This window comes from Salvelinus fontinalis, chromosome 19 (assembly GCF_029448725.1).
Source record: "Salvelinus fontinalis isolate EN_2023a chromosome 19, ASM2944872v1, whole genome shotgun sequence".
NCBI lineage: Eukaryota > Metazoa > Chordata > Actinopteri > Salmoniformes > Salmonidae > Salvelinus > Salvelinus fontinalis.
This window is the reverse complement of record NC_074683.1, coordinates 48,165,729-48,178,431: the sequence shown is the minus strand read 5'-3', so window position 1 is coordinate 48,178,431 and position 12,703 is coordinate 48,165,729. Positions and strand designations below refer to the sequence as shown.

Sequence of the window (12,703 nt, the reverse complement as noted above, 5' to 3'; positions counted from 1 at the left end):
CCAGGCACTCCGCATTATACAACACAACTCCACCTTTAAAATATTGCATTGTAGATACGGAAAGTTGAAAGTATGAACCTTTCCCGAGCGCAGGTGGATACATGCTTGTGATAATCAACCGAACATTTCCTATTACGGCTCTCCGTGCCAGCCAATCTGTTCAACATTCTACCCCGAAAATATTTCAGAGTGGAAAATAGCTGGATGAGTACCTGCAGTTCGGCAACCATTCGAGTGACTCAGAGCGCAGTGCAATGTTTCCATCTGCGCAACAAGAATTACATGGGAGGACCCGACAACAGACTGAAGTTTTCGCAGACGTCAAAAACTATATAAGGGGTTCTACACCGATGCTGTATAGCCCGACAATACATTTTATTTTTGCAGTAAAAGTTTACTATTTCGTGTCCAACAGAAGTGCGCAACGATGTTTGGTGGAGTATCTTTCGTGTGTTTGCTTCTGGTGCTGTTATGCGATATGGCATCGGTAGCCAAAGTGTCCAAGAAGTCCACCCGGGGTCGGCAGTGTTTGGACTTACCGGAAGAAATCCTCGAGCAAATGTTTGGGCGGCTTTCGGTGGGCGTCCTGAGTGCGTTCCACCACACTCTGCAGCTTGCACCATTGGAGCGGAAGAATCTCACCTGCCCATCAGCGGGACGCACTGTCCCCGACAGGAAGTCTCGGATCCCCGTCAACCTTCTCAGCCTGTCTCCCTGGGCATACAGGTAGGAATACCTGGGTCTAAATGTCAAGAGGGCCACAGTAATTATGAATGGGTCAATATAATTATCTATGGTTCTCCTTCAACAGGATCTCCCACGACCCCGCCAGGTATCCCAGGTTCATACCCGAGGCATATTGCTTGTGTAAAGGCTGTCTGATAGGACCGTTTGGTCAGGAGAGCGACCAGTACCGCAGCACCCCTGTGTACATGCCCTCCGTCATCCTGCGACGCACAGGGTCCTGCGTTGGGGGGCGCCACTCATACACAGAGAGCTACGTATCTGTGGCCGTGGGGTGCACCTGTGTTCCCCTACTGGAGAAGGATAGGGATGCGCAGAGCAGCAACCAGAGCCTGGAGAGAGAACACACAAAAGCTGACGAGCTCAGCTCCAACGACAAGAACATATAAAACATCCATGGAAAGCAAGGCAATAGAATAAAGGGCTGTATAATATGTATGAATATGTATGAAAATGTATGGTTGGCTGTATAACACAACACGGTGTACCTAGCAGCAGCAGCAGCTTTTGAGCAGTAATTTAACTCTAGACACACACTGCCACCTGCTGGTGAATGGAATTATATTTCATAATCATCTAAGCATGTTTCCAGGCCTTCATAACAGTTTTTATTTTCTGTGTGAGTGTATGAAATATTATTTACACTGAGGTCAAGCATACATGAATACCATTATTCACTTCATAATTCTGTCATAAGGGATACGAAATCATTAAAAACCATCTCCCAAGTCTTTGTTATCATGGTCCCCAAAATGAAACGTTGGAAGTCTGACAGGCAATGGACATTGCCCAACAAGTTGGCCTTCCTTGCGACAGTCACAGACAACATCAGTCAAGTCAGTTCTGTGGGATGGATGAATGCCAGACATCACGCCAGTAAGGACATTTATAAACAAAGGGTTGTCTCGGGACAGGAGTGCGCTCAGACAAGCTATCCTGGAATATGACATTACAATGTTAGCATGCGTAATTGCGGTCAATGTGCTGCTAACAGGTTAGCTTCCTCCACTGTCCCATACTGGATTCGAACCAGTGATACTCTGCTTCGCAACATACCTGCCCGCCCTCCTTGACAACGTACCAGACGATTGAGCTAAGAAATAAGGTATCAATTGGAAAGCCTCTTTGCTCCATTAGATCTGTACAGAGATCTCCCGTCACTGAAGACGACATTCTGTACCACGAAACATGTTTACCAGTCCTCTGGTTTACCTATTTGAGAAACTTTTCCCGTCACCAAAGGCAAATCTATAATCCGGAATGCCTTACCAGTAGGGTTGGCCGATATTACGATAGTATCGTCTATCGACGATGATTGACAGCCATTGTCGATGGTGACGACATAGTGATGTAACAGATGATGGTTTAGCCTATTTGATCTTTACTGGCGCATCGCAGTAAAAAATAGAGTCAGCAGTGCACAGCAGGGCAGCACTCGAGTAATTTTCCTATTCCTATTTCAATAAATATGTTATATACAGAACGCAAGAGAGGAATGTAGTCAAGACAGAGCGGATGCATGGGCCTCATAGCCTAAACCTATTACTAACTATATTGTGTCTAGTGGTTTAAAAAAAACATAGGCTATATTCCCTTCTCTCTCCATTTGATAGGCTTTGTATGACTTTTGGCTGCATGGCTTTCTCCTGATAAAACGATGAATAAAGAATCCATCTCAAAACATTGTTTGAATAGCCTAAAAACACAAGGTAGCCATGGAACTAATAACATTAATAGCCTATAGAAACATTGAATGACAACTTTAATAAAGTTTAAGCTTATTAAGAAATAAATGATCCGTGCGGGGCGGAAAAACCTTGACCCTTCATGCGAGGTTTAAAACTAAATGGCCAATAACCTATCCTCCTACTAGGCCTATCATAAAAGAGACAAGTTAAAATTATCAACAATATCAATCAATTAATCAAATGTATTTATAAAGCCCTTTTTACATCAGCAGATGTCACAAAGTGCTATTCAGAAACCCAGCCTAAAACCCCAAACAACGAAGCACGGTGGCTAGGAAAAACTCCCTAGAAAACCAGGAACAAACCTAGAGAGCAACCAGGCTCTGAGGGGTGGCCAGTCCTATTCTGGCTGTGCCAGGTAGAGATTATAAGAGTACATGCATTAAGGCCAGATTGTTCTTCAAGATGTTCAAACGTTCATAGATGACCAGTAGGGTTGTAGAGGGTGCAACAGATCAGTAACTCAGGAGTAAATGTCAGTTGGCTTTTCATAGCAGAGCATTCAGAGTTAGAGACAGCAAGTGCGGTAGAGAGAGAGAGGTTCGAAAACAGCAGGTCCGGGACGTGAAGTGTCGCTCCTAGCGACGGGGACTTTAATGCAGACAAACTTAAATCTGTTTTATATCATTTCTACCAGCATGTCACATGTGCAACCAGAGGACAAAAAACTAGACCACCTTTATGCCACACACAGAAGCATACAAAGCTCTCCCTCGCCCTCCATTTGGCAAATCTGACCATAATTCTATCCGCCTGCTTCCTGCTTTAAAGCCAAAAAACTAATGCAGGAAGTACCAGTGATGACGTGGATGCTACACTACAGAAAGTTTTTGTTAGCACAGACTGGAATATTCTCTGGGATTCATCCAATGGTATTGAGGAGTATACCACCTCAGTCACCGGCTTCATCAATAACTGCATCGACAACGTCATCCCCACAGTGACCGTACCTACTGTACATATCCCATCCAGAAGCCATGGATTACAGGCAACATCCTCTTCAAGATAAAGGTTAGAGCTGCCGCTTGCAAGGAGCGGGACACTAATCCGGACGCTTATAAGGAATCCCGCTATGCCCGCAGAGGAACCATCAAACAGGCAAAGCGTTATACAGAACTAAGTTCGAATCTTACTACACCGGCTCCAACGCTAATCGGGTGTGGCAGGACTTGCAAACTATTACGGATAACAAAGGGAAACCCAGCCGTGAGCTTCCCAGTGATGCAAGTCTACCAGACAGGCTGGCAGACGTACTACCCCCCCTCAGACATTGAAGCATGCATGAGAGCACCAGCTGTTCTGGGCGACTGTGTGATCACGCTCTCCATAGCCGATGTGAGCAAGACCTTTAAACAGGTCAACATTCACAAGGCCACAGGGCCAGACGGATTACCAGGACGTGTACTCAGAGCATACGGCAAGTGTCTTCACTGACATTTGCAACCTCTCCCTGACCGAGTCTGTAATACCTATCTGTAATACCTACATGTTTCAAGCAGACCACCATTGTCCCTGTGCCCAAGAAAGCGAAGGTAACCTGCCTAAATGACTACCGCCTCATATCACTCACGTCGGTAGCCATGAAGTGCTTTTAAAGGCTGGTCATGGCTCACATCAACATTTCTCCTTAATCCCGGAAACCCTAGACCCACTCCAATTCGCATAGCGCCCCAACAGATTCACAGATGACGCAATCTCAATTGCACACTCCAATATGTCCCATAAACATCACAAATGGTCCTTTTGTTCGATTAATTCCGTCGATATATGTCCAAAATGTCTATTTATTTGGCGCGTTTGATCCAGAAAAACACCGGTTCCAACTTGCTCAAACATGACGACAAAATATATCAAAGGTAAACTTTGCCAAAAAATGTCAAACTACTTATGTAATACAACTTTAGGTATTTTTTAACATTAATAATCGATAAAATTGAAGACGGGGTGATATGTGTCCAATACAGGATTAAAACGATATGCAGCATGCCTTCTGTTTGATTGAAACGCATGTCTAGGACACCAGGAGTGCCTCGACTTCAAGATGGCCGTATTTCTTCATTACACAAAGGAATAACCTCAACCTATTTCTCACGACTGTTGACATCCAGTGGAAGCCGTAGGAACTGCAAGCAAGTTGCTTAGAAATCTGTTTTCCCAATGAAAACTCATTGAAAAGACAATGACCTCAAAAAAGAAAGAATTCTGGTTTGTCCTCGGGGTTTCACCTGCTAAATAAGTTATGTTATACTCACAGATATGATTCAAACAGTTTTAGAAAATTCAGAGTGTTTTCTATCCAAATCTACTAATAATATGCATATCTTATCTCCTGGCGATGAGTAACTGGCAGTTGAATTTGGGTATGTTTTTCATCCAAACGTGAAAATGCTGCCCCCTACCCTAGAGAAGTTAACAGCTTCTACCCCCAAGCCATAAGACTGCTGAACAATTAATCAAATGGCCACCCTGACTATTTACATTGACCCCTCCCCCCCTTTTGTTTTTACACTGCTGCTACTCACTGTTTATTATCTGTGCATAGTCATTTTACCCCACCTACATGTACAAATTACCTCGACTAACCTGTAACCCCGCAAATTGACTCGGTACCGGTACCCCCTGTATAAAGATTTCTCATTATTTTATTGTATTATTTAACTAAATGTTTTATATTTGTTTATTTAGTAAATATTTTCTTGAACTGCATTGTTGGTTAAGGGCTTGTAAGTAAACATTTCACGGTAAGGTCTACACCTGTTGAATTTGGGGCATGTGACAAATAAAATTTGATTTGACGAGTAGATACAGTTGAAGTCGGAAATTTACATACACTTAGGTTGGAGTCCTTAAAACTTGTTTTTCAACCACTCCACACATTTATTGTAAACAAACTATAGTTTTGGCAAGTCGGTTAGGACATCTACTTTGTGCATGACACAAATCATTTTTCCAACAATTGTTTACAGACAGATAATTTCATTTATAATTCACTGTATCACAATTCCAGTGAGTCAGAAGTTTACATACACTAAGTTGACTGCCTTTAAACAGCTTGGAAAATTCCAGAAAATTATGTCATGGTTTTAGAAGCTTCTGATAGGCTAATTGACATAATTTGAGTCAATTGGAGCGTTTGAGTCAAACGTCAAACGTCTGAGTCAAACGTCTGAAGGTACCACGTTCATCTGTACAAACAATAGTACGCAAGTATAAACACCATGGGACCACACAGCCGTCATACCGCTCAGGAAGGAGACACGTTCTGTCTCCTAGAGATAAATGTACTTTGGTGCGAAAAGTGTAAATCAATCCCAGAACAACAGCAAAGGACCTTGTGAAGATGCTGGAGGAAACAGGTACAAAAGTATCTATATCCACAGTAAAACGAGTCCTATATCGACATAACCTGAAAGGCCGCTCGGCAAGGAAGAAGCCACTGCTCCAAAACCGCCATAAAAAAGCCAGACTACGGTTTGCAACTGCACATTGGGACAAAGATCGTAGTTTTTTGAGAAATGTCCTCTGGTCTGATGAAACAAAAATAAAACTGTTTGGCCTTAATGACCATCGTTATGTTTGGAGGAAAAAGGGTGAGACTTGCAAGCCGAAGACCACCATCCCAACCGTGAAGCACTGGTGTGGCAGCATCATGTTGTGGGGGTGCTTTGCTGCAGGAGGGACTGGTGCACTTCACAAAATAGATGGCATCATGAGGTAGGAAAATGATGTGGATATATTGAAGCAATCTCAAGACATCTGTCAGGATGTGCCAAGAGTGCCAAGTCTAGGACAAAAAGGCTCCTCAACAGTTTTTACCCCCAAGCCATAAGACTCCTGAACAGGTAACCAAATGGTTACCCGGACTATTTGCATTGTGTGCCCGCCCAACCCCTCTTTTACGCTGCTGCTACTCTCTGTTTATCTTATATGCATAGTCACTTTAACTATACATTAATTTACATACTACCTCAATTGGCCCGACCAACCGGTGCTCCCGCACATTGGCTAATCGTGCTATCTGCATTGTGTCCCTCCACCCGCCAACCCCTCTTTTTACGCTACTGCTACTCTGTTCATCATATATGCATAGTCACTTTAACCATACCTACATGTACATACTACCTCAATAAGCCTGACTAACCGGTGTCTGTATATAGCCTTGCTACTCTAATTTTCAAACTGTTTTATTTCTTTACTTTACTAAACTTCTGACCCACTGGGAATGTGATGAAAGAAATAAAAGCTGAAATAAATCGTTCTCTCTACTATTATTCTGACATTTCACATTCTTAAAATAAAGTGGTGATCCTAACTGACCTAAGACAAGAACTTTTTACTATGATTAGATGTCAGGAATTGTGAACAACTGAGTTGAAATGTATTTGGCTAAAGTATACGTAAACTTCCAACTTCAACTATATGTACGGCAGGACCAAATCGGAGAAATGCTTTGTAGGTTAACGCTTTGTAGGTTAGCAGTAAAACCTTGAAATCAGCCCTAGCCTTAACAGGAAGACTAGATTTGGAGTAATATGATCAAATTTTATCGTTCTAGGAAAGATTCTAGCAACCGTGTTTAGCAGTAACTGAAGTTTATTTAGTGTTATCTGGGTAGCCAGAGAGTAGAGCATTGCAGTAGTCTAATCTAGAAGTGACAAAATATTAGCTTTCGTCCATCATTTTTGGACAAAAAGGTTAAGATCTTTGCAATATTCTGAAGATGGAAAAAAGCTGTCCTTGAAATATTCTTAATATGTTTGTCAAAAGAGAGATCAGGGTCCAGAGTAACGCAGAGGTCCTTCACAGTTTTATTTGAGACGACTGTACCATCAAGATTGTCAGATCCAACAGCAGATCACTTTGTTTCTTGGAACCAAGAACTAGCGTCTCTGTTTTGTCCGAGTTTAAAATGAAAACATTTGCCACCATCCACTTCCTTATGTCTGAAACACAGGCTTCCAGTACAGGCAATTTTAAGGCTTCGCCATGTTTAATCAAAATGTACAGCTGTGTGTCGTCCGCATAGCGGTGAAAGTTCTGTTTCCGAATGACGTTACCAAGAGGTAGAATATATAGTGAAAACAATAGCGGTCCTAAAACGGAACCGTCCACAAAGACGAAATATATCTTTCCGACAGATAAGATCTAAACCAGGCAAGAACTTGTCCATGTAGACCAATTAGGGTTTCCAATCTCTCATTACTGGCTTCCGCGTTTAGCGAGCATTGTGTCAAGAAGCAGTGTGGCATTGGCAGGGTCATATTTTGGAGGATGCATGGCTCCCGACATTCGCCTCTCCCGAGTCCGTACGGGAGTTGCAGTGATGGGACAAGACTGTAACTACCAATAGGATATCACAAAATTGGGGAGAAAAAGAGGTAGAAAGTAGAAAAATATATATATATAAAAAATACACAAGACAGTCCGTTTGACTGACACTTTTCTCCATCATGGCATGTGCTACATATAATATCTTTAGTAGTAGTAGTAGTAGTCTTCTGTGGACTTTGTCAGTTGGCAACCAACTTTAAGGCACATTACACCCAACTGGACTGGAGTGTGGACCACAGCTCATCTTTCAATCACCCACGTGGGTATATGCTCCTAAAAACCTACGAGATGGGTGTGGTGGGACTTACAGTGCTCGTTGATGCGCGCGAGCATAATATGGCAAGGGAAGCCAGCGCGCATGAAAGAGACGAGGATGGCATTGGCGTTCCTCTACAAGTAGGTTGAGTCAATATGTTTTTCTACTTGCACGAACGCAGACACATAAATCAGAACCATGGACAGCCACATATTAAGCTTACGTTTATTGGACCAAATTGATTTAGGTTTCTTTGCAAGTCCTGCCTCTCCCATCTCCTCATTGGTTTATAGAAGCAGGTACCCACGTGCCATCTCCTCATTGGTTATACCCACGTGGGTGATTGAAATACGAACTTTGTTGCCGGTCGTTGTGGTAATACTATGAAAGTTTAGATGCCAATCACCATATAAGTTCAAAGATGAAAAAGCCTGGAAGGAGGAGAGATGACTAGAAACGATTCGGTTGACCGTTTTATGTGTTGATTAATTGTCGGAGTAGAGGACCTTGTGCATTTCAGGTAAAATAACAACTCAATGTTTATATCCCAGGACAAATTAGCTAGCAACAGCAAGCTAGCTAAATAAGACAAATTAGCTAGCAAGTCCAAGCTAGCTAGCTAAATTGCCATACATGTTTAAGGCTTTTCGACCTATCCCCAAATTAATGTAATTGGTTCAGAGTTTGTTTTGATATTTTAACCTGCGTGTCGTGATCACATTTGGTGTAGGGGGACAAAAGAAATGTATGCACGATGGAGCAGCCGGTTTGTGTTCCGTGTTAGACTTATTTATTTGCAAACAGGGACAGTTTCGTTGCAAACAGGACACACTGATTTGGTGTTGGAGATAAGATGAACACAGTCATATCTATGTTCATTCTTAGCCTGTAATTTGTGTGGTATTAAAAAAGTATAAAATGACTAGAATTGTATTTTTCCACCCTTACTCGTTTGTCCATGGTGGTCTGTGAACCAACAACCTTCTGGCCCACAGCGCTATCAAAATTCCTGCGTTGCCATGTAATGCTTACAGGATAAAGAGTTTCTAAAACTTCATATGGCTCAGGTCTGTCCAAGAAGTGAGGATAAGTGGTAGGCATGTTCTCTATCCACTTAATTATTGTTTAATATATAGGGGAAGGTCACTTTTAACAGTTCAGGGAGGACTAGGTTAAATATATTTTGCTGAAGGGAGGGCCATACGTTTTCATTTCAGGGAGGTCCGATTTTCTCCATGTAACAATTTTAAATAACTTTCACTTTAAAGGAGTAGTTCACTATTTTACAACTCAATGTTAGATGGTCCCTCCCCCTGAGAAACTGTAGTCCATGGTTCAGTTGTCTTTAAACAGCCACTACAAACTAAAGCTAACATTAGCCACCACATGCTAACAATCAATGGAAGTGATAATTTCAAATCACTGAAAATCTATTCAAACAAACTCCGTATTTGGTTTGATGTTACTTAAGGTGATTTGGCAACTTTAAAAAAACATGCTCATATGCCCCCATCACTTCAATTGATTGCTAGCTTGTGTTGTGGTGGCTAAAGTTTGTAGTGGCTGTTTAAAGAAAACTGAACAATGGATTATAGTTTATCCTGGCCCATAGACTACTTTCAGGGTGAGGAACCATCTAACATCCTTTTAAAATGGTGAATTACACCTTTAACACGTGCAGACGGGCACTGGTACTGATGATTGTCAGTGTGCTTGTAAAACATTTTTGGGATACTACTTATACTTTTCACATTATAACCATATTAGAAATCCCAATGCATTTCAGGGGCCATATACTTTAATGGGGAAAATTCTGGTCGTCACTAGTCTGCAACTGTTGGAAGATGGAAATGCCATTTAAACTATAAAACGTGCAGACTGGTCTGGAATGGTGTGCTTGTATACAGCTTACATTTTTTAGTATAAAGCTACATAAGTATTTGGATTCACCACTTGTGTTGAACTGTTAAGGTACAAACTCCAAACCAACTTTGACATGTAAAAACTAACAACTTACATTGAAGGTCAAAAGATTTGATTCCATTATTGAACTATTACTTTCAAATTAGCATAGACGCTCCAGACTTCAAAGGCTAAATGTGTATTCACCATTGATTATTCTTAGTGCATGTCACCTACAGAGACCACCTCAATATTCACATGTGCAGACTGACTCAACTTAATGGCTTCACAGGTTTTCTACCATTCCTACTTCAAACTATAAAGCGTGTTGTATCCCATACATTTTAATGGCGGAATGCAATCTTCAACATTCTAAACTGATATCGCTGCCACAAACATTCCGAATATTCCAAATAAAACATTTTGAGAGCTTTAAAACATATGGTTTATGATAGTGTACTCTAGCCTACTATACTAGCCCACTATAACCACCTTAAAGTAGGTCCTATAACAAACAGCCTACAAAAACTATTACTACCATTTCATAACCATAAATACTTCAACACTAGCAAGCACACCACATTTACTATTGTAAATGTCATTTTCTGAAAATAATTTCAAATTTCTTTTTTTTCAGAGATATTGAAAGCAATTTTGGGTTTCATGTGTGGAACTTGTTTGCATATTCTGTAGAACAGGACATTGAGGAAAAAAACTTTATACAGAAGAGGAAAAACAACTCCATATTTTATATAATAAGTTTATGTACACTTTTACATTTCAATACAATTCAGTCAGGCATTCCAAAATAACCAGGGTAGTGGTCTAAACAGAGGAAGGGCAGCGAGTCCACCTCAAATGTCATGGTTACAACAAGTGGCTCGGTTCCTTTTTTGGTTTGTTATTGCTTCCATTCAGTGTGTTTTGAAATGGAGATAGTGGCTGTGACATAGAAAAATATAACTAGACAGAACTTCAGGGGCTCAAACTTCCTAAGGCCTCCAATTTTCTGGATATTGGCTGTGGGCAGTCCGGACTGAGACAAAAGGGTGGCAGAGAATAAAATTACAATCTAGAACAATAAAGAAATCAAAACAAAATCCAAAGTTTTCAAACTTGCCCCCTTTTTCTTCAAGTGATCATAACCATAAAATTTCAGCTCCTCTGCCATCTTATAAAAACTTTTCAGTCATTGTTTTAAAATTTCCCCCACTTTTTTTTGGAAAACATATATACACCCTTGATGACGAAGTGAATCGTTTTTTTGTCCAGTTAACAGGTTCAGCAACCTGAAGGTGGTGGGATCTAGCCTCTCGTGGTCATGGAGATGTGTGTGTGTGTGTGTGTGTGCTTCCACTGTGTTTTTGGTGTGTGTGACAGGCACAGTTGTTGCTGTAAGACACCTCTCAGCTTGGCCACACAGACACACTGGAGTCGACACAAATAAGAAAACCAAGGCACTCTGGGAGGGGAGAGAGGGTATGGGCATGGGGAGAGAGGGAGGGGCATAGCGTTCTCAGAACAGATTGGCACCTCCTGTGTTCATCCCAACCCTCCCACTGGCAAACGTAAACAATGATTGGATGATGGGACAGAGGGGTAGAGCGGGCAAGTCCATCCCTCTCTGACCCCCCCACCACCAAATCTTAATCCCCGAAGCCACTGTATGTTTGCGCTGGGGGCCTTTGAGGAAAAAGGAGGGGTTAGGGGGAGGAGCGGGTGTGAACCTGCCCAAACCACACCCTAGTCCAGGCCACACCACAGCTCCCGTCAGTGTCTCAACCTCACCTATTCTTTTCCACACAGTCTAACAGTGCAGCTCATCAGCTCAGTCTGTCCGTCTTCTCAATGGTTTGGCTTGGTCAGATGTGGTCAAGGTAGGTAGGTAGATCATCTGTGAGCGGGTTGGATGTAGAGGGGGTAGGAGGGAGGGGAGCTAATAGTTATTTGACACAAAGTAGCCCCCCTACATTGGACACAAACTCCTCCAGACTCTTGAGGAAGGCCACCTTCTGCTTGCGGTCCATGCTGGGCGGCGTGCTGCTGGCTGTCAGCTTGTTGAAGGCGTCGGCCAGTCTCTGGTAGATGACGGCGTCTCTCTGGGTGGCAAGCAGAGACTCCACCAGCTCCTGGTACTCCACCTGGAGAGAGAATAGGAAATGACATCATCATATGAGGCCGACAGGAGGTACAACATCCAGATCACCAGAGCCAATAAAAAGAATGAGATGCATGTGTGCAGGAAGTTTAAAAACAAAGGATACTCACTTGATGCAGGCACACTAGTGTATAGAGAGCTTCTCCCGCTGCCACTGTGATCTCTGTGTTGTGTTTTTGCAGTACCAGCATGTCAAACACCAACTAGAGAGGGAGAGATTTTCCATTACAAAACATTTCCTCTTTTTGAGCATAATGGAATGAAGCAGACCTTGTAGTTAGGAGGAAATCCCAGGAGGGGGTGTCTCACCTTGAGGAAGTGGCGTGTGGCGATGAAGAGGGGCGTGTCTTTCTCCTGGGTCTTGGCACACTGCTCGGCCAGGGGAGACAGAGCCTCCAGACACAGCTGGCTGACCTCTGAACTCATGGATGTCATGCCCAGCTCTAGGGAGTACATGAGACTCTTAAACAGCTCCTCTGGTAACTGGGGGATCTTCTCAGGGAAGATCTCACAGATGAACGTGATAAGCTTGTAATACTGGTTACACAGAGACGGGAACTGAAA

The 12,703-nt window shown here is 42.5% G+C and overlaps 2 protein-coding genes across 2 annotated transcripts in view; one reads left to right on the top strand and one right to left on the bottom strand.

The window, feature by feature from the left end:
• The first annotated feature begins 199 nt into the window (after window positions 1-199).
• Window positions 200-1,472, top strand: il17d (interleukin 17d). The gene is made up of 2 exons (XM_055871846.1): window positions 200-726; window positions 812-1,472. The coding sequence occupies exons 1-2, from the start codon at window positions 428-430 to the stop codon at window positions 1,131-1,133; spliced, it is 621 nt and encodes a 206-aa protein (XP_055727821.1). The 5' UTR covers window positions 200-427; the 3' UTR covers window positions 1,134-1,472.
• Window positions 1,473-10,725: 9,253 nt separating this feature from the next.
• LOC129816880 (exportin-4-like) overlaps window positions 10,726-12,703 on the bottom strand; it is a 52,150-nt gene continuing 50,172 nt past the window's right edge. The window contains exons 20-22 of the mRNA XM_055871845.1: window positions 12,449-12,697; window positions 12,250-12,342; window positions 10,726-12,122 (exon numbers count right to left, since the gene is read on the bottom strand). Of these exons, the coding sequence (XP_055727820.1) occupies window positions 11,925-12,122; window positions 12,250-12,342; window positions 12,449-12,697 (540 nt within the window). The 3' untranslated portion in view covers window positions 10,726-11,924. The remainder of the gene's footprint in view (window positions 12,123-12,249; window positions 12,343-12,448; window positions 12,698-12,703) is intronic.

Coding starts and splice junctions, on each gene's coding strand:
- il17d (XM_055871846.1), top strand. CDS start 428: ATGTTTGGTGGAGTATCTTTCGTGTGTTTGCTTCTGGTGCTGTTATGC. Junction 727..811: donor CTGTCTCCCTGGGCATACAG/GTAGGAATACCT, acceptor CTCCTTCAACAG/GATCTCCCACGACCCCGCCA.